The sequence below is a fragment of the Acanthaster planci genome, linkage group LG09 (genome assembly GCF_054643075.1).
Source record: "Acanthaster planci isolate LZ-2023a linkage group LG09, COTS_SCS, whole genome shotgun sequence".
Classification (NCBI taxonomy): domain Eukaryota; kingdom Metazoa; phylum Echinodermata; class Asteroidea; order Valvatida; family Acanthasteridae; genus Acanthaster; species Acanthaster planci.
In genome coordinates, this window is record NC_141785.1 from 7,090,786 (window position 1) to 7,117,776 (window position 26,991).

The following is a 26,991-nucleotide window of genomic DNA, read 5'->3' on the forward strand; positions in this document are numbered from 1 at the left end:
TGGATCAGTGCGAAAGTGACAGAGAAAGGTACCAGGCCTGGAAGAATCAAATAAAATTTCGAAGGGAAGTGCTGCATCAATATTTGCCAGATGACAAAAAATTCAAATTTTCCAACCAAGGTACTAAAAAGGATTGGACTGCCATGGGTGACCACTTGTACAAGTTTATTGAGGTGGCATCATCAGTTGTGAAGGGCGAATCAGCCCAGACTACAACCATGGATGATGAGGTCGTCAACATTCTCATGTTAGTTGGTAAAATTGTTAATCACTTTTTCATTTCGGATGGGCAAAGGGTTCCCTACACAGGCAAAGTCGTCAGCCAAGTGGCAAGCTTCCCACATTGGTTCAACATCGTCTACTATGATGACGATGCTGTATACACTTATAAGTTAATCGATGACTACAAAGATGGCAACCTAGAAATAATACCTTAAATGAACATGTACATGTAGGGGAAAAGACTTAAGATGAAACTTCACTTGAAGACAATTAACATCTTGATCAAGAAATGTCGACCAGAAAAGTTCTTGTGTACAGTTTTGTTCCGATGTATAAAAACTGTAAAAAATTATGCAGTAATGATTACAAACATGCTGCATTTGTAGTAGACAGTGTTTTTCACATAAACCTAACAACATTGATCCGTCTTGCCGTCTTAATCAGGGTTTGGTTGAGAAATGAGAAGTAAAATACATGTACTGTCAATTACAAAATAAACACAGGTTTGTTAGAGAACTCATATTTTTGGCAAAATTGAGGAAATTCCACTCAATAGCAGTAACAACTTTCAATAAAATCGTGGCTTAAATAATGTATGATGTGATATGTTACGTACAAGTATCTTACCATGGTGTGTTGCAAGTTGACATACTTTCTTGGCATTTTCTAATTCAAAGTGAGAGAAGCATGGTTGATATGTTTGCTTGATTGCTTTGTCTTAATTTAATATAAACAGGCAGAGTAGAAATTAGACATAAATGTCATGTACATGTAGTACTGTAGATTGTGCCTTTTTACCATTTGGCTTTGGCTTCTCACACGTGAACACATGTATCACCATGTACATGTGCGTAAGACTGTAAAAGAATATTGTCAGGATGACATGGATGAAATGATCTTTATTCTGGACCAATATAATATTCCAAACAGGGGTTATCACGAACTTACACGATCTAAATTGTCAAAACTTCCAAAAACATGCCGAGTAATCGAAAGACGTCAAGAACTCAACAAGAAAATTAACATAGTCGAGACCACCCCAGAATATCCAGGGGTGTACACCTCCCTATCCAGCTCACTTGTTGAAAAACTGCCGCACCCAAAAAGAGCACATATTGTGAAGGAAGGCAAAGTTAGGATAAAAATAAGTGGAGATGGCACTCGCATCACTTGCGAACAGTTATTTATCAATTTGTCGTACACACTTGTCGATGAAGAAACCTGTGTCAGAGCACGGAAATCATCTTTTAGCTATTGTGAAATGTCGCGAAGATAACACATCCACCAAATCTGCACTATGTGAGCTTATTAAGGAAACTGACAATCTACAGTAAGGTGTATTTCTGTTAATGGACAGGAAATTGAGATTGAGAAGTACTTTGGTGGGGATTTAAAAATATCTTAATCAGAACATGGGAATAGCTGGATTTGCAAGTAAACATACAAAAGAACAACACCATGATATAAAGAAAGTGTGGTCAATGACCGATCCCAAGCATAGGGCAAGAACCGTTCAAGAAATTGCTGTGTGCGTAAAGAAAAACTATCCAATCCCACAAAATTCAACTGCAATGAACATCCAATATTTCTGTCTATACTAATCGAAAGGGTCATTCCAGACTCACTTCATCTCTGTTTGAGAATCAGCGATCAGTTAGTGGGTCACTTGTTAGCCTTTTTATCGAAAATGAACAATATTTCAAAAAACACTGTCACTACGAAGAAGTTGGAGAGTTCAATCCACATTAACAAATTCCATAAGTTCATTAATGGGAAGGCTGGAATAAGTTTCTGGAAGTTTTTCATCAACAACGGTAAAGTTGAATGTAGATCATTCAGAGGACCAGAACACCGTAAAATTTTGAGCAGTATGGACCTTGAATCTTTGATTCCATCCCACTCTAAGCTAGATAAATCGAAAATACTGTGGTGAGACTCTCCACTCTTGTTGGCAGAAATGGGAAAGAAATTGACAGAAACAGAAAAAGATCAGTTTGAACAAGCAGCTAAAAACTGAGTGCATCTGTTCTATACAGTGACTTGTAGTACGGACATCACTCCGGGGCGCAATCGGACGTTTGCACGGCAGTGTATTACCTAGCCATAGCACAACAGATTCTTTGCCCTCAAAGGGCAGACATTCAAGAGTTTTAGTTACATATACATGTAATTCAAAATTTATTTATTTATTGAGGTGGAATTACAGTATACGAAGCCACCTCACATTCACCTGTGTGTAGGAAATTTAAACAATTTTCCCTCTGAAACCGATGACAGACAGGAAGTGTACATGTATGTTAACCAACTTAGACAATCTCTGGCCGATTCAATACCATAACCCATGCCCTCTAGGACAAAAAATCCCCCCTTCTTGGTGGAATGAAGAATGCACGAATGGTGTTACAGATAAGGAAAATGCTCTTAAAACACTGAAGAAAACTTCCCTGCTATCTGATCTCATTAAATATAGAAGAGCTGGCATTATCAAAAATGCCAAAGGAAAAGAGTGAAATCAATCTGTCATGAACTTACATGTAATTCCTGAACCAATACTTCAAAAACACGGGACAAAGTCAAAAGAACAGAATACACTAAAATTAAGCGTAGCATTCCTGTCCTTTAAGATGAAGGAACTACAACCACCACTGACAGTGAAAAAGCTGATATCTTGGTCAACAGCTTTAACCTGAAGCGCCCCATGTGACGTATATGTCACATTAATCTTAAAAAATTGTAAAAAAATCATGCAACACTTATTTAAAATAAACTAACCAACAATGCCCAAAGTGACACCACTGTAACAAAAATAACCCCCTCTGTTGGTTGGTACTGAAATCAGGTGAGGTCATGACCTTTTCAATTTGCCAGCATCTGAAAACGTTAATGTCTACAAAATACCCAAACTTTGATGCAGCGTTTCTCCATCAATTAGGTAAGTAGCATGTATAAATATAAATTATATATGAATATAATGTGGATATACCAAACAATATGTAAAACTTTGATTTTGAAGCTGGAAGTGTTTTATATGTTTAAAATATAGGTAAAAGAATCGATGTTACACCGGCATCACATTGGGCTTTTGCTTGAGCTGCACTGTATGGCTTATCAGGATTGTTAATCCCAACAAAGACTTTTCCTATATTGTGGATGGCACTGTCAACTTTCACTTGAGAGAGCACCCCTGGTGGAATGTAAAGCAGAAGGTGAATGCATCTATACCCATGATGGATTTGTTTTAGTGTTTAGATTTGTAAGAGATAGGGGAAATGCATTAGACATGCGTACATGTACATTACAGTTGTAATTATATAATTTTGCTGTATATCATTCGCTGTGTTCAAAATCACCTTCTAATTGATGCCATTTGTAGTGGAACTGCACAGTGTAATAATCATTTTCATGCTATAACCATAGAAACCTTCTGTGTAATGTAATTATTCTCTGTGTTCTTACTAGCTTTGGAATCATCATTCTCTTCCCATAGTTTGATTGCATCACATTGTGGGCTTGCATCATGTTAAATTTTGTGTGTGTATTCCTCACGTTTTGCATGTGTGTTCACATGTCAAGTGCATTGCCTGAGGACTCCTACTTTCACAATTTTCCTCATGTTGTGAACTTACAGTCGAACAATTTGTTCTTGTACAATTTAGCAACAGCAAGCTCCAATTCACTCAACCCTGAAAAACTTGAATGTGTGCTCCAAACAATTCTGACAAAGTACCAAATAAACAGGGATCAGATTCACACAGGCAGAGTTTTGAAAGTACTTGCTGAGAAAATTAGTTTATGCTCGGTAAATTTAATCTCATAAAGAAATCTGGCTATAAAAAAAGCCCTACTCGAAAAATGGAACATCCACAAGTGACATAGAAGCCCTGCAGCTTGCCAATGAGAGTCTGGCTAGAGAACTAGATGTTAAGGTTTCTCCACATAAAGTATCTGTCACGGCGCATTTGTTTTTCTTGTCAGTCCTAGTGAGGGCGCTCCGCTATACCCGTAGCTCTATTTCAGACTTGAGCAGAGTCCACTTTTTTCTTTGTCTAGCCCGAAAGTTCATTCGTGAGTCACGTTGCAAAGTTCCATCAAGATTGTGATTTTTTAACTGATTTTCTTTGCCAAGGTATGTGAAATTTATTCCTTTGTTTCCACACTTGTTCCGTGATTCCTGTAATTAGGATTTTTTTTTTCTATATAAGTCAGAATTAGCCTCACAGTGAGATTTTTCCTCGTGTGCTGAGGAGCTGACGTGGCACATGCCTGTTTATTGTAGTTTAGCGAAGTTTTTTTCGACGCTGTGCGTTCGATAAACTTTAGCCCCTCGATTTCCTAAGCTGTAGTTCTAGAGATTGTGCATCAGTTTTTGACCTTTGGGAAATGTATTTCTTCCCTGTCTCATCTTTGTTGTCAAACAATGGTTTAGATTTAGGCCCTATTTTTTACTCGCGAATTAGTCACTTTGTGATACGTTCATCCATGTGCTTTGGCGGAGCGCAGTCTCGCACAAGTTCTCTGGCGGAGTGATATTTTTCCGTTACATTCCTTGTCATCCGCCCTGTCATAGTCTCGTCTAAGTCGCCTGTTGCAATTTTGGTCTTTGAGTATTCACATGTATTGGCATTTATCCACCAGATCCTAGATTTCAGAACTTTAAGTAAGTTTCATAGTTTCCAAGGAATAGACAGGGTATTTCAGAGTTTTCCTTTCACACGTAGCCATGAAAAGAATTATTTAGCAGTAATTTAGGAACCTTTCTCCACGAGGTTTTTGACTGATTTTGTGGGTAATAAGCTGTATCTTACTGCATGTACCCCAGTGATCTGTTAATTTACCCAGTTTTCCCAATATTTTTTCCTCGATCTAGATTATATCTACATGTAATTTTCCTTTATTTTATTTTTCAGACCATCATCACACAGTTGTTGAATACTGAATTTCGTTTGGCTACACTACTGTTGTCGTCTAAATAACAACATGACAATGGAGTTCAGCTCATTTGGAACAATTGCAACAACGTGTTCATTTCTTTGATTTCGTAACAGTATCACTCATTGCAAGGCGCGAAAAATGACAAAAGAAAGCAATTGATGCACAAAAAGAAACATCAAGGATCTCCAAAAAAGGTTAGACATCCAGGAAAAAAGTTGGACAAAGCAAAAACTGCAAAACGAAAACTGAGCTCGGAGAAGGATTTGCTGAAAGCCGCCAAGTCAGAGAAAGATCAACAGGACACTGCCAAGGACAATGAGAAAGTAATGTCTGTGCTCAAAACACAGGTGGGACAACAACATGAGACCATTCTGGACTTAAAGGAGAAAAATGCAGATCTCCTGCAAAAAGTGAAAGAGAAAACTGGCCAGACTGTGATGCTTATCACCACTAAAGACAGAGTCAGATGTTATACTGCAGAGACTTAGGCATGTGTGTACAAACTCTTGTCAGCCCACGTAGCCTTTGAAAACGTCCCAAAGGTTAAAGAGGCTGTCCTTGAACTCGCTGGCAAGACTGTAGACAGCCTTCCCACGGGTAGAACAGTTGCACATATGAACGATGAGCGACTTCTCCTCTCCCAACGCCAATGGAGGAGCTTCAGGAGGAAACCAACCTCACCATGGCCACAGATGAGACCCCGAAAGAAAGCGATGTCTACATGACATATACAGTGTCTGGAGCTGAGTCATCCTTTGTATTAGGGCTTAGGGAAATGGTTTCAAAAAGCGCTGAAGACACTCTCAGCACATTCAAATTGATTCTTGATGACAGTTTGTATGTCTGTAGCTCTACCTGCAGCTCTAATCTTGGTATGCAGATTCTGACACAGATTAAGAATACAATGTGTGAAAGGGCAGCAACTGAGACAAAATTTAATGATTTAATCAAGTCATATAGGGAAGAGTGCCTGCCCAAAGTTGTCCAAAACTGGGGGGATTTCACCAATGCCGCAAAGGAGGTCACACAGATCAACAATTTTTTTGTGGCCTTCATCTACTTCTTTCGATGGCTGAGACAATCAGCGAGAGTTTCAAAGGCTTTGAAAGTGTGTACCTTGAGGGGAAAAAGGTTGAAGCCAACGCTGTCAGTGGAGTGTGGGTCTTTGGTTCAGACAGCGGTGCAGTAAGACTTGTCAGAACTGCGTGCAAGGCTCTAGCTAAAGGAGCCGATGAAAAAAGTGGATGTTTCCGATCATGGAGAACATACATGATGGAGAAAGGGCCAGCAACGCGATACTTACAGAATTTTCAGTGTAAAAGATTTAACATTGTATTTCTCCTGGGGGGGGCAGGTGTTTCATCTCAGGAATCGTATATATGACTTTCTTCACAATGTTGTTGGTCAAACTAATGGGTTACTGAAAGCCGTTCATGCAGATGTGCAGGTGGATTTGTACTTAACAGGCGGCAAAGTATTGGGTATTATAAACAAAATGGTCACTGCCCCACTCTGGCGTGTAACCGAGGCACAAGGCCACATACTTGATATGTGCAACATCTATTCAAAGATGCACATATTCTTTAAGGAAATCCTTGATTCCGATGATAACTTGTCCACTTTATCAAATGTCGCAGCACATGTTTTGATGAAAGTCTGATTGTCAAAGATGAAGCGTCTGAATCTTTGTCAAGGGAATGGCAAAATGATGACATCACATTAAGCATGATGCGACACACCCTCAATGCAAGGCAACAATTAACCAGTAGAGTAACTGCGGATTATTTGCCAGGCGGAAAATACCACAAATGACAAGATCTACATCTTTCAGAACACAGACTGCCTCAGTACCAAAACACAACAAACTACCGGAGAGAATATATGGATACCAAGATCACTTGATAAAGAAACGCCTGAATGCATCTGCAATTGCCAATGAAGCCCAGGTTATGTTTGTATCTAACAAAACGTCACATTTTATTTCATCTCTTGGTCAGGAAAGGATGGCGGAGATGATAAGCAGTGTAATAGGTAAAACAACAAAAACGTTGCAGGAAAAAGCAAAACAGAGAGATAAACTTTGGAATGAAGCACTGGTAAAAAAGCAGCAGGAAAAACAAAATCAACTAGAAAAGAGTCAAAAATTAAAATTGAAATGTAAAGAAGAGTTGACCAACATAATAATTGATGCTGGTCTTTGGCAATCAAACCAGCAGGTTGATGATAAAATGGATCAGTGCGAAAGTGACAGAGAAAGGTACCAGGCCTGGAAGAATCAAATAAAATTTCGAAGGGAAGTGCTGCATCAATATTTGCCAGATGACAAAAAATTCAAATTTTCCAACCAAGGTACTAAAAAGGATTGGACTGCCATGGGTGACCACTTGTACAAGTTTATTGAGGTGGCATCATCAGTTGTGAAGGGCGAATCAGCCCAGACTACAACCATGGATGATGAGGTCGTCAACATTCTCATGTTAGTTGGTAAAATTGTTAATCACTTTTTCATTTCGGATGGGCAAAGGGTTCCCTACACAGGCAAAGTCGTCAGCCAAGTGGCAAGCTTCCCACATTGGTTCAACATCGTCTACTATGATGACGATGCTGTATACACTTATAAGTTAATCGATGACTACAAAGATGGCAACCTAGAAATAATACCTTAAATGAACATGTACATGTAGGGGAAAAGACTTAAGATGAAACTTCACTTGAAGACAATTAACATCTTGATCAAGAAATGTCGACCAGAAAAGTTCTTGTGTACAGTTTTGTTCCGATGTATAAAAACTGTAAAAAATTATGCAGTAATGATTACAAACATGCTGCATTTGTAGTAGACAGTGTTTTTCACATAAACCTAACAACATTGATCCGTCTTGCCGTCTTAATCAGGGTTTGGTTGAGAAATGAGAGGTAAAATACATGTACTGTCAATTACAAAATAAACACAGGTTTGTTAGAGAACTCATATTTTTGGCAAAATTGAGGAAATTCCACTCAATAGCAGTAACAACTTTCAATAAAATCGTGGCTTAAATAATGTATGATGTGATATGTTACGTACAAGTATCTTACCATGGTGTGTTGCAAGTTGACATACTTTCTTGGCATTTTCTAATTCAAAGTGAGAGAAGCATGGTTGATATGTTTGCTTGATTGCTTTGTCTTAATTTAATATAAACAGGCAGAGTAGAAATTAGACATAAATGTCATGTACATGTAGTACTGTAGATTGTGCCTTTTTACCATTTGGCTTTGGCTTCTCACACGTGAACACATGTATCACCATGTACATGTGCGTAAGACTGTAAAAGAATATTGTCAGGATGACATGGATGAAATGATCTTTATTCTGGACCAATATAATATTCCAAACAGGGGTTATCACGAACTTACACGATCTAAATTGTCAAAACTTCCAAAAACATGCCGAGTAATCGAAAGACGTCAAGAACTCAACAAGAAAATTAACATAGTCGAGACCACCCCAGAATATCCAGGGGTGTACACCTCCCTATCCAGCTCACTTGTTGAAAAACTGCCGCACCCAAAAAGAGCACATATTGTGAAGGAAGGCAAAGTTAGGATAAAAATAAGTGGAGATGGCACTCGCATCACTTGCGAACAGTTATTTATCAATTTGTCGTACACACTTGTCGATGAAGAAACCTGTGTCAGAGCACGGAAATCATCTTTTAGCTATTGTGAAATGTCGCGAAGATAACACATCCACCAAATCTGCACTAATGTGAGCTTATTAAGGAAACTGACAATCTACAGTAAGGTGTATTTCTGTTAATGGACAGGAAATTGAGATTGAGAAGTACTTTGGTGGGGATTAAAAATATCTTAATCAGAACATGGGAATAGCTGGATTTGCAAGTAAACATACAAAAGAACAACACCATGATATAAAGAAAGTGTGGTCAATGACCGATCCCAAGCATAGGGCAAGAACCGTTCAAGAAATTGCTGTGTGCGTAAAGAAAAACTATCCAATCCCACAAAATTCAACTGCAATGAACATCCAATATTTCTGTCTATACTAATCGAAAGGGTCATTCCAGACTCACTTCATCTCTGTTTGAGAATCAGCGATCAGTTAGTGGGTCACTTGTTAGCCTTTTTATCGAAAATGAACAATATTTCAAAAAACACTGTCACTACGAAGAAGTTGGAGAGTTCAATCCACATTAACAAATTCCATAAGTTCATTAATGGGAAGGCTGGAATAAGTTTCTGGAAGTTTTTCATCAACAACGGTAAAGTTGAATGTAGATCATTCAGAGGACCAGAACACCGTAAAATTTTGAGCAGTATGGACCTTGAATCTTTGATTCCATCCCACTCTAAGCTAGATAAATCGAAAATACTGTGGTGAGACTCTCCACTCTTGTTGGCAGAAATGGGAAAGAAATTGACAGAAACAGAAAAAGATCAGTTTGAACAAGCAGCTAAAAACTGAGTGCATCTGTTCTATACAGTGACTTGTAGTACGGACATCACTCCGGGGCGCAATCGGACGTTTGCACGGCAGTGTATTACCTAGCCATAGCACAACAGATTCTTTGCCCTCAAAGGGCAGACATTCAAGAGTTTTAGTTACATATACATGTAATTCAAAATTTATTTATTTATTGAGGTGGAATTACAGTATACGAAGCCACCTCACATTCACCTGTGTGTAGGAAATTTAAACAATTTTCCCTCTGAAACCGATGACAGACAGGAAGTGTACATGTATGTTAACCAACTTAGACAATCTCTGGCCGATTCAATACCATAACCCATGCCCTCTAGGACAAAAAATCCCCCCTTCTTGGTGGAATGAAGAATGCACGAATGGTGTTACAGATAAGGAAAATGCTCTTAAAACACTGAAGAAAACTTCCCTGCTATCTGATCTCATTAAATATAGAAGAGCTGGCATTATCAAAAATGCCAAAGGAAAAGAGTGAAATCAATCTGTCATGAACTTACATGTAATTCCTGAACCAATACTTCAAAAACACGGGACAAAGTCAAAAGAACAGAATACACTAAAATTAAGCGTAGCATTCCTGTCCTTTAAGATGAAGGAACTACAACCACCACTGACAGTGAAAAAGCTGATATCTTGGTCAACAGCTTTAACCTGAAGCGCCCCATGTGACGTATATGTCACATTAATCTTAAAAAATTGTAAAAAAATCATGCAACACTTATTTAAAATAAACTAACCAACAATGCCCAAAGTGACACCACTGTAACAAAAATAACCCCCTCTGTTGGTTGGTACTGAAATCAGGTGAGGTCATGACCTTTTCAATTTGCCAGCATCTGAAAACGTTAATGTCTACAAAATACCCAAACTTTGATGCAGCGTTTCTCCATCAATTAGGTAAGTAGCATGTATAAATATAAATTATATATGAATATAATGTGGATATACCAAACAATATGTAAAACTTTGATTTTGAAGCTGGAAGTGTTTTATATGTTTAAAATATAGGTAAAAGAATCGATGTTACACCGGCATCACATTGGGCTTTTGCTTGAGCTGCACTGTATGGCTTATCAGGATTGTTAATCCCAACAAAGACTTTTCCTATATTGTGGATGGCACTGTCAACTTTCACTTGAGAGAGCACCCCTGGTGGAATGTAAAGCAGAAGGTGAATGCATCTATACCCATGATGGATTTGTTTTAGTGTTTAGATTTGTAAGAGATAGGGGAAATGCATTAGACATGCGTACATGTACATTACAGTTGTAATTATATAATTTTGCTGTATATCATTCGCTGTGTTCAAAATCACCTTCTAATTGATGCCATTTGTAGTGGAACTGCACAGTGTAATAATCATTTTCATGCTATAACCATAGAAACCTTCTGTGTAATGTAATTATTCTCTGTGTTCTTACTAGCTTTGGAATCATCATTCTCTTCCCATAGTTTGATTGCATCACATTGTGGGCTTGCATCATGTTAAATTTTGTGTGTGTATTCCTCACGTTTTGCATGTGTGTTCACATGTCAAGTGCATTGCCTGAGGACTCCTACTTTCACAATTTTCCTCATGTTGTGAACTTACAGTCGAACAATTTGTTCTTGTACAATTTAGCAACAGCAAGCTCCAATTCACTCAACCCTGAAAAACTTGAATGTGTGCTCCAAACAATTCTGACAAAGTACCAAATAAACAGGGATCAGATTCACACAGGCAGAGTTTTGAAAGTACTTGCTGAGAAAATTAGTTTATGCTCGGTAAATTTAATCTCATAAAGAAATCTGGCTATAAAAAAAGCCCTACTCGAAAAATGGAACATCCACAAGTGACATAGAAGCCCTGCAGCTTGCCAATGAGAGTCTGGCTAGAGAACTAGATGTTAAGGTTTCTCCACATAAAGTATCTGTCACGGCGCATTTGTTTTTCTTGTCAGTCCTAGTGAGGGCGCTCCGCTATACCCGTAGCTCTATTTCAGACTTGAGCAGAGTCCACTTTTTTCTTTGTCTAGCCCGAAAGTTCATTCGTGAGTCACGTTGCAAAGTTCCATCAAGATTGTGATTTTTTAACTGATTTTCTTTGCCAAGGTATGTGAAATTTATTCCTTTGTTTCCACACTTGTTCCGTGATTCCTGTAATTAGGATTTTTTTTTTTCTATATAAGTCAGAATTAGCCTCACAGTGAGATTTTTCCTCGTGTGCTGAGGAGCTGACGTGGCACATGCCTGTTTATTGTAGTTTAGCGAAGTTTTTTTCGACGCTGTGCGTTCGATAAACTTTAGCCCCTCGATTTCCTAAGCTGTAGTTCTAGAGATTGTGCATCAGTTTTTGACCTTTGGGAAATGTATTTCTTCCCTGTCTCATCTTTGTTGTCAAACAATGGTTTAGATTTAGGCCCTATTTTTTACTCGCGAATTAGTCACTTTGTGATACGTTCATCCATGTGCTTTGGCGGAGCGCAGTCTCGCACAAGTTCTCTGGCGGAGTGATATTTTTCCGTTACATTCCTTGTCATCCGCCCTGTCATAGTCTCGTCTAAGTCGCCTGTTGCAATTTTGGTCTTTGAGTATTCACATGTATTGGCATTTATCCACCAGATCCTAGATTTCAGAACTTTAAGTAAGTTTCATAGTTTCCAAGGAATAGACAGGGTATTTCAGAGTTTTCCTTTCACACGTAGCCATGAAAAGAATTATTTAGCAGTAATTTAGGAACCTTTCTCCACGAGGTTTTTGACTGATTTTGTGGGTAATAAGCTGTATCTTACTGCATGTACCCCAGTGATCTGTTAATTTACCCAGTTTTCCCAATATTTTTTCCTCGATCTAGATTATATCTACATGTAATTTTCCTTTATTTTATTTTTCAGACCATCATCACACAGTTGTTGAATACTGAATTTCGTTTGGCTACACTACTGTTGTCGTCTAAATAACAACATGACAATGGAGTTCAGCTCATTTGGAACAATTGCAACAACGTGTTCATTTCTTTGATTTCGTAACAGTATCACTCATTGCAAGGCGCGAAAAATGACAAAAGAAAGCAATTGATGCACAAAAAGAAACATCAAGGATCTCCAAAAAAGGTTAGACATCCAGGAAAAAAGTTGGACAAAGCAAAAACTGCAAAACGAAAACTGAGCTCGGAGAAGGATTTGCTGAAAGCCGCCAAGTCAGAGAAAGATCAACAGGACACTGCCAAGGACAATGAGAAAGTAATGTCTGTGCTCAAAACACAGGTGGGACAACAACATGAGACCATTCTGGACTTAAAGGAGAAAAATGCAGATCTCCTGCAAAAAGTGAAAGAGAAAACTGGCCAGACTGTGATGCTTATCACCACTAAAGACAGAGTCAGATGTTATACTGCAGAGACTTAGGCATGTGTGTACAAACTCTTGTCAGCCCAGGTAGCCTTTGAAAATGTCCCGAAGGTTAAAAAGGCTGTCCTTGAACTCGCTGGCAAGACTGTAGGCAGCCTTCCCACGGGTAGAACAGTTGCACATATGAACGATGAGCGACTTCTCCTCTCCCAACGCCAATGGAGGAGCTTCAGGAGGAAACCAACCTCACCATGGCCACAGATGAGACCCCGAAAGGAGGCGATGTCTACATGACATAAACAGTGTCTGGAGCTGTGTCATCCTTTGTATTAGGGCTTAGGGAAATGGTTTCAAAAAGCACTGAAGACACTCTCAGCACATTCAAATTGATTCTTGATCACAGTTCGTATGTCTGTAGCTCTACCTGTAGCTCTAATCTCAGTATGCCAATTCTGACACTGATTAAAAATACAATGAGTGAAAGGGCAGTAACTGAGACAACATTTAATGATTTACTCAAGGCATATAGGGAAGAGTGCCTGCCCAAAGTTGTCCAAAACTGGGGGATTTCACCAATGCCGCAAAGGAGAAGAACACAAAGATCAACAATTTTTTTGTGGCCTTCATCTACTTGTTTTGATGGCTGAGACAATCAGCGAGAGTTTCAAAGGCTTTGAAAGTGTGTACCTTGAGGGGAAAAAGGTTGGAGCCAACGCTGTCAGTGGAGTGTGGGTCTTTGGTTCAGACAGCGGTGCAGTAAGACTTGTCAGAACTGCGTGCAAGGCTCTAGCTAAGGGAGCCGATGAAAAAAAGTGGATGTTTCTGATCATGGAGAACATACATGATGGAGAAAGGGCTGACAATGAGATACTTACAGAATTTTCGGGGTAATAGATTTAATATTGTATTTCTGCTGGGGGGCCGGGTGTTTCATCTCAGGAATCGTATATAGATGACTTTCTTCACAATGTTGTTGGTCAAACTAATGGGTTACTGAAAGCCGTTCATGCAGATGTGCAGGTGGATTTGTACTTAACAGGTGGCAAAGTATTGGGTATTATAAACAAAATGGTCACTGCCCCACTCTGGCGTGTAACCAAGGCACAAGGCCACATACTTGATATGTGCAACATCTATTCAAACATGCACATATTCTTTAAGGAAATCCTTGATTCCGATGATAACTTGTCCACTTTATCAAATGTCGCAGCACATGTTTTGATGAAAGTCTGATTGTCAAAGATGAAGCGTCTGAATCTTTGTCAAGGGAATGGCAAAATGATGACATCACATTAAGCATGATGCGACACACCCTCATTGCACTGCAGCAACTAACCAGTAGAGTAACTGCGGATTATTTGCCAGGCAGAAAATACCACAAAATGACAAGATCTACATCTTTCAGAACACAGACTGCCTCAGTACCAAAACACAACAAACTATTGGAGAGAATATATGGATGCCTAGATCACTTGATAAAGAAATGCCTGAATGCATCTGCAATTGCCAATGAAGCCCAGGTTATGTTTGTATCTAACAAAACGTCACATTTATTTCATCTCTTGCTCAGGAAAGGATGGCGGAGATGATAAGCAGTGTAATAGGTAAACCAACAAAAACATTGCAGGAAAAAGCAAAACAGAGAGATAAACTTCGACATGAAGCACTAGTAAAAAAGCAGCAGGAAAAACAAAATCAACTAGAAAAGAGTCAAAAATTGAAATTGAAATGTAAAGAAGAGTTGACCAACATAATAATTGATGCTGGTCTTTGGCAATCAAACCAGCAGGTTGATGATAAAATGGATCAGTGCGAAAGTGACAGAGAAAGGTACCAGGCCTGGAAGAATCAAATAAAATTTCGAAGGGAAGTGCTGCATCAATATTTGCCGGATGACAACAAATTCAAATTTTCCAACCAAGGTACTGAAAAGGATTGGACTGCCATGGGTGACCACTTGTACAAGTTTATTGAGGTGGCATCATCAGTTGTGGAGGGCGAATCAGCCCAGACTACAACCATGGATGATGAGGTCGTCAACATTCTCATGTTAGTTGGTAAAATTGTTAATCACTTTTTCATTTCGGATGGGCAAAGGGTTCCCTACACAGGCAAAGTCGTCAGCCAAGTGGCAAGCTTCCCACATTGGTTCAACATTGTCTACTATGATGACGATGCTGTATACACTTATAAGTTAATCAATGACTACAAAGATGGCAACCTAGAAATAATACCTTAAATGAACATGTACATATTACAAACATGCTGCATTTGTAGTAGACAGTGTTTTTCACATAAACCTAACAACAGTGATCTTGATCTGTCTTGACATCTTAATCAGGGTTCTGTTGAGAAATGAGAAGTAAGATACATGTACTGTCAATTACAAAATAAACACAGGTTTGTTAGAGAACTCATATTTTTGGCAAAATTGAGGAAATTCCACTCAATAGCAGTGACAACTTTCAATAAAATCGTGGTTTAAATAATGTATGATGTGATATGTTACATACAAGTATCTTACCATGGTGTGTTGCAAGTTAACATACTTTCTTGGCATTTTCTAATTCAAAGTGAGAGAAGCATGGTTGATATGTTTGCTTGATTGCTTTGTCTTAATTTAATATAAACAGGCAGAGTAGAAATTAGACATACATGTCATGTACATGTAGTACTGTAGATTGTGCCTTTTTACCATTTGGCTTTGGCTTCTCACACCTGAACACATGTATCACCATGTACATGTGCGTAAGACTGTAAAAGAATATTGTCAGGATGACATGGATGAAATGATCTTTATTCTGGACCAATATAATATTCCAAACAGGGGTTATCACGAACTTACGCAATCTAAATTGTCAAAACTTCCAAAAACATGCCGAGTAATCGAAAGACGTCAAGAACTCAACAAGAAAATTAACATAGTCGAGACTGCCCCAGAATATCCAGGGGTGTACACCTCCCTATCCAGCTCACTTGTTGAAAAACTGCCGCACCCAAAAAGAGCACATATTGTGAAGGAAGGCAAAGTTAGGATAAAAATAAGTGGAAATGGCACTCGCGTCACTTGCGAACAGTCATTTATCAATTTGTCATACACACTTGTCGATGAGGAAACCTGTGTTGGAGCATGATAATTATCTTTTAGCTATTGTGAAATGTCGGGAAGATAACACATCCCAAAAATCCGCACTATGTGAGCTTATTAAGGAAATTGACAATCTAAGGCGTGTTTCTATTAATGGACAGGAAATTGAGATTGAGAAGTACTTTGGTGGGGATTTAAAAATATCTTAATCAGAACATGGGAATAGATGGACTTGCAAGTAAATATACAAAAGAACAACGCCATGATATAAAGAAAGTGTGGTCAATGACCGATCCCAAGCATAGGCCAAGAACCGTTCAAGAAATTGCTGTGTGCGTAAAGAAAAACTATCCAATCCCACAAAATTCAACTGCAATGAACATCCAATATTTCTGTCTATACTAATCGAAAGGGTCATTCCAGACTCACTTCATCTCTGTTTGAGAATCAGCGATCAGTTAGTGGGTCACTTGTTAGCCTTTTTATCGAAACTGAACAATATTTCAAAAAACACTGTCACTACGAAGAAGTTGGAGAGTTCAATCCACATTAACAAATTCCATAAGTTCATTAATGGGAAGGCTGAATAAGTTTCTGGAAGTTTTTCATCAACAACGGTAAAGTTGAATGTAGATCATTCAGAGGACCAGAACACCGTAAAATTTTGAGCAGTATGGACCTTGAATCTTTGATTCCATCCCACTCTAAGCTAGATAAATCGAAAATACTGTGGTGAGACTCTCCACTCTTGTTGGCAGAAATGGGAAAGAAATTGACAGAAACAGAAAAAGATCAGTTTGAACAAGCAGCTAAAAACTGAGTGCATCTGTTCTATACAGTGACTTGTAGTACGGACATCACTCCGTACATGCATGTGATGGCGTATCATGTTCCAGAGGCTAAGCGACTACATGGAAATATATCCCATTACTGCCAGCAAGGATTGGAAAAACTTAATGATCTCGTGACAAAATGGTACCAAGGGCGACTAATTTTAGTCCCGCTGCCATGTTACAAATCATGTCAAAGCAACAACGAATACACATCTTGCAGGGACAGTTCAAAAGAACACCAAAATGGATAGTGACTTGCAGTGTTTGCAAAGAAAATGGTCACAATAAACGAACTTGTATTAATTCATAATTGTAACGCTACGTGCACCTGCTAACATGTTATTCATGATTGTTCTGTTGCTGAGAAACAGTTAATGTGATGCACTGTAATAATTTTTTGGGTACAATAAGAATTGGGTTCTAAAATGTGTTGACTTCATTTCAACGATGCTGGTTTCTGCTGCTACTCGCGCAGCCTGTATGCACCAACTGCGGATGCCAGTGACACATTTCTGACGCGCGCATTACAAGGTTGGCTCCGTGCTAGCCTTAATAGAGTTTATACACAACTGTATGGTTTTGTACCTTTTGAATTGGAAATCATAAAAATCTTAGTCTGGATCGTACAGTCCTAAAAGAAACTAAACCAAGCATAAAAATAACGCCTAAATTGTACAAGTTGACATCTCTGGGATGGTGTGCAGAAATACTGTCAAAACATTACAGAGGCCGTTTTCAAGTACATGCTGTAATTTATTATTTATGCTGATTAGATTGGGGTCAGGCTAGCATAGCTCAGGCCTATGTTGCAAACGGCACTGACTTGTAATGCAAGTCTTGTGTTTATTATAATATTTGAGTGTGATCATAGGTGACCTAATGCATGGCATCACGGAGATATTATGTGGCCACAGATATTGAGACAGAAGTTAAGCCGTGCCGTAATCACCAACTAGACCGAACGATGCCACCAAAAAGTGACCGGCACCCATGGAAATGGCCCAATCAGACATGGTCAAGACTGCACATTGACTACGCAGGTCCCTGATGTTTCCTGTCATCATGGGCTCACAGTCAAAATAACTAGAAGCTTTTGTACATATTTCCCTTGAGAATTTTCCAAATTAATCAAGTTGGGATAAGTGATTCCCGTGGTAATCAGTCCATCTTTGGTTTTTAAACTGACAAATTATTGGTACTGGAACAGTTAATGCTTTCTTCGGACATGTTTCATTATTAGGGGGGGGCTGAAAAACACTAATCAGACTAGTGGCTACTCTAGTAATGCTCATCTGCATTTACAATTTAACCTCTGACCCCCATCTGAAATCTACCACGAGATGGAACTTTTGATTCTATAAGTAAATACAATGTGACAAACTTATAGGGTATTGTTGTATGTACACATAAGAGCTGTGTGTACTTCTCAGTCTGAAATGAAACAACATAATTAAAAACACAAAGAAATCACATGCAAAGGTGACTTTAAATAGTTCATTACAGGGCCTCTGGCAGAGGCATGTTTTGCTGATGGTACAAATTTGCTGGCAAGAATTAAAATTTCACAGAAAAAAAAAATAACCATCCAACAACTTTCCACATAAATATACACCCTCTAGTGTCACCCCACGTGATCCAGCGATACACTAGAAAAAAAGGACTGTACAGGTGAATCTGTTTCCTTTGATGTTTGTGATGTCAATCATCTCAAAACTCTGATTGGCCATCGCTCTGGCTCATTCATTATGAGGTAGGTCTTCTAATTCTTGACGTTCACGAGGTCATTTCTCTCCTACCTCTGATAAGCCAACATGTGCAGCTCCTCTCCTTTCCCAGACTGCGACGACATTCCTCTTTGGGTTTGGATTTGCTCTTGGGTCCTCTCGCGCCACATCATGGTTGGTGGCTGTGGTGTGGTGGTTCCTCTCCAAGTTCCAAATGGCCCGGGGTCAGAGTTTGGGCCATGCGATCATTGGAGACGTGCTGTTCCTGACACGACCCCATAGCACAGCTGAGGAGGACAGCCAGGACATGCTTGCACTGGGGAACAGGTTCAAGACAGTCATGGAAGTAAGTGATACATTGGGATGCATATAAGGCTCAGACATTCCTGTCACATTTTGAAAACGAGAACACGCATGAGTGCTTCTATTGTAGATAAGGGATTTGGACAAGAGTTGTGCAGTTTTACAGGGATGTCTTGGACTCGGACTGGCACTGGGCTTGAGGCAGATGTCTTGGACTTTGACTAGCATTGGGCTGGAGTCAGATGTCTAGGACTCGGACTAGCACTGAGCTTGAATCAGATGTCTTGGACTAGCATTGGGCTGGGGTCAGATGTCTAGGACTCGGACTAGCATTGGGCTTGAGTCACGTTTCTCTCAGACTGGACCCACATCTACCCATTGTTGTTATACCCAGCAAGAAATGAGACCGAGGGGTACCCCCCAACATGTCCAATCCCTATACACATTCCAGACTATTGTTACTTAACACATCCCCCCAAGATGTCTGAAAGGAATTCCCCAGATTCCTGCGAGACAATGACCAACACAAAGCAGGGGGGGTTCTCTCCGTCTCATACCTTGCTGCATATGATTGTTGTTCGTTATTTCTTTTCAAACCGTTATCATGCCTAGTCTGATGTTCTGCAGAAAAAAGTTCAGTGAGTATCCACCAATGTACCCTGCACACCAGAAACAACTCTTTTCTGACCAGAAGGCAACCCATCCCTAATGTGTCTGATGCTGTATAGATTCCCTGGTACATACATGTACAAGTATAAAGAGCACAGACCGATATCTCTCTCCACAGGAGTGCATTTCCCCATCTCCAGTCCCTGACCTGGACAGCAATCAATCTCATTGGTTGGTACAGCCCATGCATTGCAAGTATTGTCATGCCACTGTTGGGTTACACCTATGATACTTTGCTACAGCGGAAGTAAGAAATGAGCCTGTGGGAAGCAGATGAGGATCTAGCTGGAAGCTTCCACAGATGCATTTGCATTCTAGCTGCAGCTACATAAGTAATTTGGAGCATGGCCTTCATTTTCAGAGCTGAAAACACACACTTACCAGATCAACATCGTTTCTCTTCAGAACTGTGAAAAACACACAAAATATCAAGGTTTACTTTCCAGGGAAAACTGTCAATGATTTTTTGGGAAGTGGGGAGTACGGTAGGGTATGCACTACACGCTGGATTGTGAAGCTTTTCACACACTTGTAAATGGTAAAGTCGACACCGGATGTTCGTGATATTGTACATGTGCAATGTTTGATGCATTGTGTAGACAAGGACGATATGCAGATGTGCAGATCATTCTATGAAGCGAAGCAGGATGGTAAGAAATAGCTGGGAATTTTACTTCAAAGATGGATTTGCACCAGGGAGATGTAAATTAATTTTGCATTTTTTGCCCTGCTCGACATGTATTTTAACACTGTGCACTCAGTGTATGCCCCCGAAGGCTTGTGGAAAAAACCACCAGCGTACTCGGGTGGGACTCGAACCCACAGGATTTGCTACCATCTCAAAATGTGCACGATTAAACGCCAACCCTTTGATAATCCTTTCCATATCATCAGAGACATGGCTCACACATCATGCAGCTTACTAATTCTGAAAAAAAAAAGACGTAAGACTCCAAATCACAGCAACAAAAATTCCCAGGGCCTTGGCTAATCGCAGCAAGGTCTAAGCTGAATCTCACCTGTGAATGAGTAGTACTGACAGCTGCAAAAGTTGGACGATGGAAGGCAGATGTATGGAATGCCTGAGCTCCCAAGAACCTATGTGAACACAACATGAAGGCTTTATACTTTCTGTACACATTTAATCACAGCGTAACAGCAATACAGGAAAGCATGAAACAGTGTGACTACATGCCCTATGTTTATCGTACAAACAAGATTATGACAGGTTTGGAAGAGTTTTAAACTGCAGTGACTGCCCTCGCACGGAATTACTGGTATTTCAAGCGATTGTTGTGTTTTAAATTCGTGGGCTAAAGTGAAGATGACGGCAGAGCTTGAGGGCATTTGGAGAGAACCAGATTCCATGGTTGGACACGCACATGTTTCCTGGGATTTTTTGGTTAACTACCTTCAACTCTTACCTGGAAAGCTATGCGACCAGCGGGGCATGTTAGCTTTGTTACACTCTTGTTGTCTACCAGGTCTAAGGCCTGCAGCAGGGGAGCCTTGTAGACAAAATGTAGACTGGAGAATGAAGAACAACCAATCGAATTACGCTTTGTTCACAGCAGTGAAGAATTTGCTGTGGTTAAGCAGAGCAGAACAGCCTGCAATGATCTGGGACTGATGAAAAAGCGCAGGTGGAACTGGAAGTTTCTGAAAAGGGCACCACCTATCACCTTTTAGGGGCCAGGTCCCAGAAGTTGGTAAGTCAACAGATGCAAACGGTAGTAGAAAGATCTTGTTTAATGAGATCTGAGGCCAAATTAAGGGCCGAAGAAAAATATAAATGTCAGATGATCTGTGCTGTAATCTAACTTTTCAGGAGAACATTATTGGGAGAACTCTTGTTTAATACGGGCGATTCACAATAGTGCACCTCCGAGAGTTCGCAACACGTTGACCAATCACAATGCCCGAAATCTGTCAACCCAGTGGGCATTTGGAAAGGGTGGACAAACTTGGCACTTTGTGATTGGCCAACGCATTGCAAACTCTTAGAGGCGCACTATTCTGAATTGCCCCCGTATTAAACAATAAAGTACTTGGACTTGTGTACTTTTACTTCATCTGGTACCACTATTATAATCAGCCTGCAATAATAAGGCAAGAGAAGGAAGGGTGCTAGGTGGGACCTCTCTCAATCTGTTCACATAGGCCGTTACTCGCCTTGGGCTCCGTCTCAGGCTTCAACTGTTTTTTTTACTTTCTGACTTTGAGGTTGGAAGTGCAATAGTAAGTCTGATAGTGCCACAAAACATCAAGTAAGATGCAAAAGAGCCAAATATTACAGTATTTCAATTTAATTTAAATGTTTCAGGCCCGTAATTGGGGATTGGTTTACTAAACGAAGCCTGAGACAGAGACGAAGTTGAGTATTGGAAAATGGCCATAGAAAGAAATCTTAGAAAAGTCTGTGTCAAAACTCAGAGGCTTGAAGGTACATGTACACATACCATGCAAGGACACAAACTGCAAACGGAAACGTTCAAAAAACAAATACTCACGCTGAAAGGAGATCATCTGGTACTGCAAGGATAAACAAGAAAATAGAGTTATCTCAAACAACAATCATTCAACTTGTTCAAGGCATAATTATGCAGACCATTTTTTGTATTTTAACCACAACTGTTCCAAAAAAGCAATAAGCTTTGGAAACTTGGCAGTCACAATAGACACGCACCACTTGCTTTGGGTAAATACAATAGAAGTCTGGGCACCATATTTTGTGTCATCCTATTACCAAGTTCATTGACATTCATAAATTTCAAACCATTTTAACCAAAGATAAAATGCAACTTAAAATCAGTGCTGGAAGGAGGACATCACACATTACTTTTCCTGTGTGCCAAAATAGGTCAGAATGTCATTCCGTTACCATGGAAATGCCCATCACTAAAACCATATCTCTGGAAGCCTAAATTGGATGGCATAACGTGCATTATCTTGCTTACAGCACAAGAGCATGCAATTATAATGTGATGCTTTCATAATAATGTGTTCATCACCCAAGGCATTACCCAAAACAATGAGCAAAGGAAGAATTTTTTCCCTTGGACGAGATGACTCATTCTGCTGAAAGTCATCCCAAGAAATACAGTCAGTTCACAGGTTTCACAAGTTTGGACAAACTTAGGTGATGTCTTTAGAAACTATAGTTTCAATATGATGCTAACGGTTTGCCTTATTCTTAAAAATGTTTCAAAATTAAGAGTGAACTTCTTACATGTTTGGCTAGTCTGGTAAGCAGATTTGACATGCTTCAGCAATTCTGCCTGTATGCTATCATGAAGGGAGGATGCCATTTGCTGGAAAAGAAATGAAGCAAAACAAGATAAAGAACTAAGTTTAGTGTATATGTTCAGCGCAAGCTTTGAAAATGCACAAATTTGAAATTTACTCGCATGATTTTTGAACTTGCACAACCACAGATATTGGCACAAAAACTGCGCACAGCAATAAAAGTGTGTGGTATATGTGGCAGGCAGCAGCTGTACGTAAGACACTGATATTGACTACACATTTTGCATGGATTTAGTTTAAGCATCAGGTCCGTCTGTGGCACTCACAGGCCTCAGGTACCGTACACGCCTGCCACCATATGGACGGAATTTTACCCATTAGTTTCAAGGTTTTTGATGAATATTTCCTTGTACGTTATCAGTTATGAAGCAGCAAAGCCCTAAAAACAATGATTAGGCCCTAGGCCTGCCTGATTAAAAAAAAATTACCCTCTTGACCTGTTAGGGACGGTCATGCTATTTATCAGCAAGCGTCAACACAAGTAGCATCAAGAAGGTGTCGACAACTTAAAAATACCCTCTAAAGTAGATTAAAAAGTGGTTTTATCATATTTCAAAGACTCTAACACCTGCCACTGTGTAAGAGAAACAGCAAACATGACAAACTCGCTTCCAGATTCTCACAGGAAAACAAGTATTTTACACGATGTACATGTATGGAACCTCCTTTTTTTCTCTGTCGTCCATGCAAACACAACATGGCAGCAGGTCTGGCTGCACGAGAAGGCCCGACTTTGTGCTCAAATTTCCACATTCAAGTATCATTTTACTATGACATGTATGTGTATGCAGCCTATGAATATGATATGTACGCTAGCATGTGTCATGGTGTGGGCTAGGAGCCTCATTAATATTGTATTGGGTTTGCAGTCACTATGCCCCATTTCCACATCACCCGTGACCACTTCGCCCCATATCCACATCACCCTATCCCCACTTCGCCCCAATTCCACTTTGCCTTGTCCATGCTTGAGTGTGTTTACAAGCCTCTTCAAAAAAAGGTCGAGAAAGGAGTTCCACAAACGACATCATGATGGAGTTATACATGTTTATAGAAAACTCTACGGCATGCACATAATTATTGTCGACTGCATTGTCCATGGTGAATTAATACATAATTGTTGAACTAGCATAGGGTTTATTTCTCATCCTCTTCAAGTTTATTTCAATGCAATACACAATTCTGTACACATCGTTCTGGTAATTGTCAATGTATCCAGAACGCTGTGCCCCAACAATTGGATAAACCTTGGACTCGGAGCACCGCAACAGGAAATTTTGTTAAAACATGCTCACTTCAAGTACTAGCAAACCAACCTAAAATTAAACTCATTAACACGGAAAATACCCACATTGACAAGGCACCAAATTCTGTGAATTAACTTCAAGAAATCTTGCAGCATCAATTTTTTTTTTTTTTTTTTGCATGAGGTTGCCCCAGCATGAATAGACTGGCTGCCACATTCCATCACGCATTCTCTCGCATGGGTGCGGTGCAGCGGGAACCAGCACTTTTGCATGTTTTTACCACAGCGACAGCAAAACACGAAGAGAACTCACGAAATTAGCAGAAGTCGCTTTTCAAATGTCGCAAATGTAAATGGGAAAACATGTAAACACAAGCATTATAATGAGAAAAATGTCGTTCAAATGTGTTTGTGAAGACAGAAACAGCATTAGGATTTATTTATTTGTCTTTCTTAAATATCTTACATTTGTTTTTTCTAACTTGCCAATAAAAATGTTTGGGCCTCGCCAAAAAATTTGGGTCGTTCAAGAAATCGAAAGCACTGTTTTGGCCTTTGAAAGTTGGATTCTCCCACCGTTATTTGCTTACTCAAACGTCAATCAATGTTTTCATTTGTTCCATCTAAGCCTATGCCTCTGTTAATAAGGAAAGAATGAACGATAATTGGTGGGGCAAAGTGGAAATGGAGCGAAGTACAAATGGGGCGAAGTGGGAATGGGGCAAAGTGGGAATGGGGTGAACATTCCTCCATGGGGTGAACATTCCTCCATGGGGTGATGTGGCGATGTGGTTAGGGGCGAAGTGACCGACACCCATGTAAGTTAACTTGTATTGATAATCCACCAGAGACCAGTTTTCGAGGGATTAAGGCTTTTTCTATTAATTTGAAAAATACAAACAAATGCAAGATATCAACTAATGTCCTAATCACCTTCCTTGAGTCACAGGCAATTTGAAAACGACAATCAAACCTGGATAACCTCCACAGCTTTAACCATGACCCAACGGAGTGATCTTCGATGCTCTCACCATGCTCTCGCGCTCGCGAACGCGCCACCCGTCGCTAGCGCTAGCGCTGACGTGACCTATTTTCGAGGGTTGTACAGGGGTACGGTGTCCAAGAGAAGCCACGCATGAAATAAATTTTGTTGCCGTGCGGCGCATCTTGTGCGACTTCATCTTATTCTTTATTGTCGGAAGTCGTCTTTTCCAAAATCAATCTCTTCTTTTTACCTCACAAAATATTGAAATTATAAAACTATTGCAGGTGTTTGTTTGCTTTCAACTCTAAAGTTTCCTTGTGTTTTTTTCCCAACTGTCCTAAGTTTATTTTTTATTAAACATGAAATTAATGAATTGGCGAATGTTCTAAATTGAACATACTTTCACTTATTTCTTAAACTGAAACAAGCAACATGTTCCAGTGCTTACTGTGGAGAATATTTAATTAACCATTATTTACTTGGCGAAATAATAAACATACTTGAACTGAAAAAATGATCTATATTTTTCCCCGGGAAATCTCCTGACAAAAAAAGGAATCTGCATTGATAAAATTTACTCCTCTGTTGGTTGGAAGCATGGGAGACCATGACAAGGTGTGGCAATAACACGTGTCCCTTTCCAGGAAAGGGGTGACACTGCAACAGTACTTGATATGTGTCCAGTACAAGTGGTTTTTGAACATACACTGGCCCCATGATGTTAAATTGATGAAGTTTACAAGTTCAATGGGTCAAAATCAGTGGAAATAGCACTTGTCACTGTAATCAATCTCTAAGTCACAGTCATTATCATCGGTGATGGTGATGCTCTGAAGCGATGATCTGGATCCCTAAAAGCTGCAGCACATTCTCAGAGTGAACATATCTGTTATCTGTAACACGTTTTGGGAAAGGTGATATATTTTCGCTAATAGCTCACCCGCACCGATTCACCATCGATTCTCCATCCATACACACACCTATAAGCCTCGAACATCACGACCAGCAACATGCAGGTTCAAATCACGACTGCTGAGCCACCTGTTGTTTTGTTTTAATGCTGCTTTCAGCTACTCGGGCTATTTGCACCAATATCTATACGTGCATTCATATCAGCATCACATTACGGAGTCGTCCGTCGCCCGTCGTGCGTCGCCCGTCGTGCGTCGCCCGTCGTGCGTCGCCCGTCGTGCGTCGCCCGTCGTGCGTCGCCCGTCGTGCGTCGCCCGTCGTTTTTTTTTTGTCACGATTGCGCAGTGGTATTTTTAACTTTGACCCTTGATCGTTTCACATGTACATGTCCTTGTTCGATCGATCCACCATGCCTGACTCTCATTTTAGCAATAGAACTAGAAGATGTACATGTATTTGTTTTTGCAGTTGCGCCAAACTCCAATTGAAAGAAGAAATAATATCCTGACATCGGTTAAGTAACGTGTATATGAAATGATACCATTTTGGTTACATAAATAAATTAACAAAATAGACTTTTGTTGGGGTAGATTGTTTTTCTCGATAACTTAGTTACTCTAGACGTAACTTTACTCGTTAACAGCCTGACTTTAGGTCTATAGCCTATGTAATATTTCTGTCTGTCCCTGCACAATATCCCACAAAACGGAATGTAAATAATAAATTATTTACAATGTTTGATTCCTTAATAGTTTTCATAAGAGACGAACTGATTCAACATTATTTTGAGGGCGGGTATACCTATGATGAAATCTGCTGTATACTCCAAATTAGACATGACTTTAGTTGCAGGTTGGCTCACAGAAGTATTTTAAACAGTAACGTTACTTGTTAGCCCCATAAATAATGCTGATGTGCTGGACAACCTATTCTCATTGGTCTATCCACCCTGGCAT

At 39.7% G+C, this 26,991-nt stretch overlaps 1 protein-coding gene and 3 pseudogenes across 2 annotated transcripts; 3 read left to right on the forward strand and 1 right to left on the reverse strand.

The window, feature by feature from the left end:
* Window positions 1-1,051: 1,051 nt before the first annotated feature.
* Window positions 1,052-2,277, forward strand: LOC147798068 (uncharacterized; annotated as a pseudogene).
* Window positions 2,278-4,778: 2,501 nt separating this feature from the next.
* On the reverse strand, window positions 4,779-25,203 carry zswim7 (zinc finger SWIM-type containing 7). 2 transcript variants are annotated; one of them, XM_087141426.1, is made up of 8 exons: window positions 25,112-25,203; window positions 22,816-22,897; window positions 22,097-22,118; window positions 21,011-21,113; window positions 20,606-20,684; window positions 19,968-19,993; window positions 15,270-18,930; window positions 4,779-8,014 (listed from the first exon to the last, which is right to left on the reverse strand). In XM_087141426.1, exons 1-7 carry the CDS (start codon window positions 25,136-25,138, stop codon window positions 18,784-18,786), a joined length of 486 nt encoding a protein of 161 aa, XP_086997552.1. In that variant the 5' UTR covers window positions 25,139-25,203; the 3' UTR covers window positions 4,779-8,014; window positions 15,270-18,783. The 2 variants fall into 2 exon arrangements, with proteins under 2 accessions (XP_086997552.1, XP_022096344.2); XM_022240652.2 differs by lacking the exon at window positions 4,779-8,014 and having other exon boundaries at window positions 16,516-18,930; window positions 25,072-25,197.
* On the forward strand, window positions 8,435-9,660 carry LOC147798069 (uncharacterized; annotated as a pseudogene).
* LOC147798070 (uncharacterized) lies at window positions 15,696-16,877 on the forward strand (annotated as a pseudogene).
* Window positions 25,204-26,991: the final 1,788 nt, after the last annotated feature.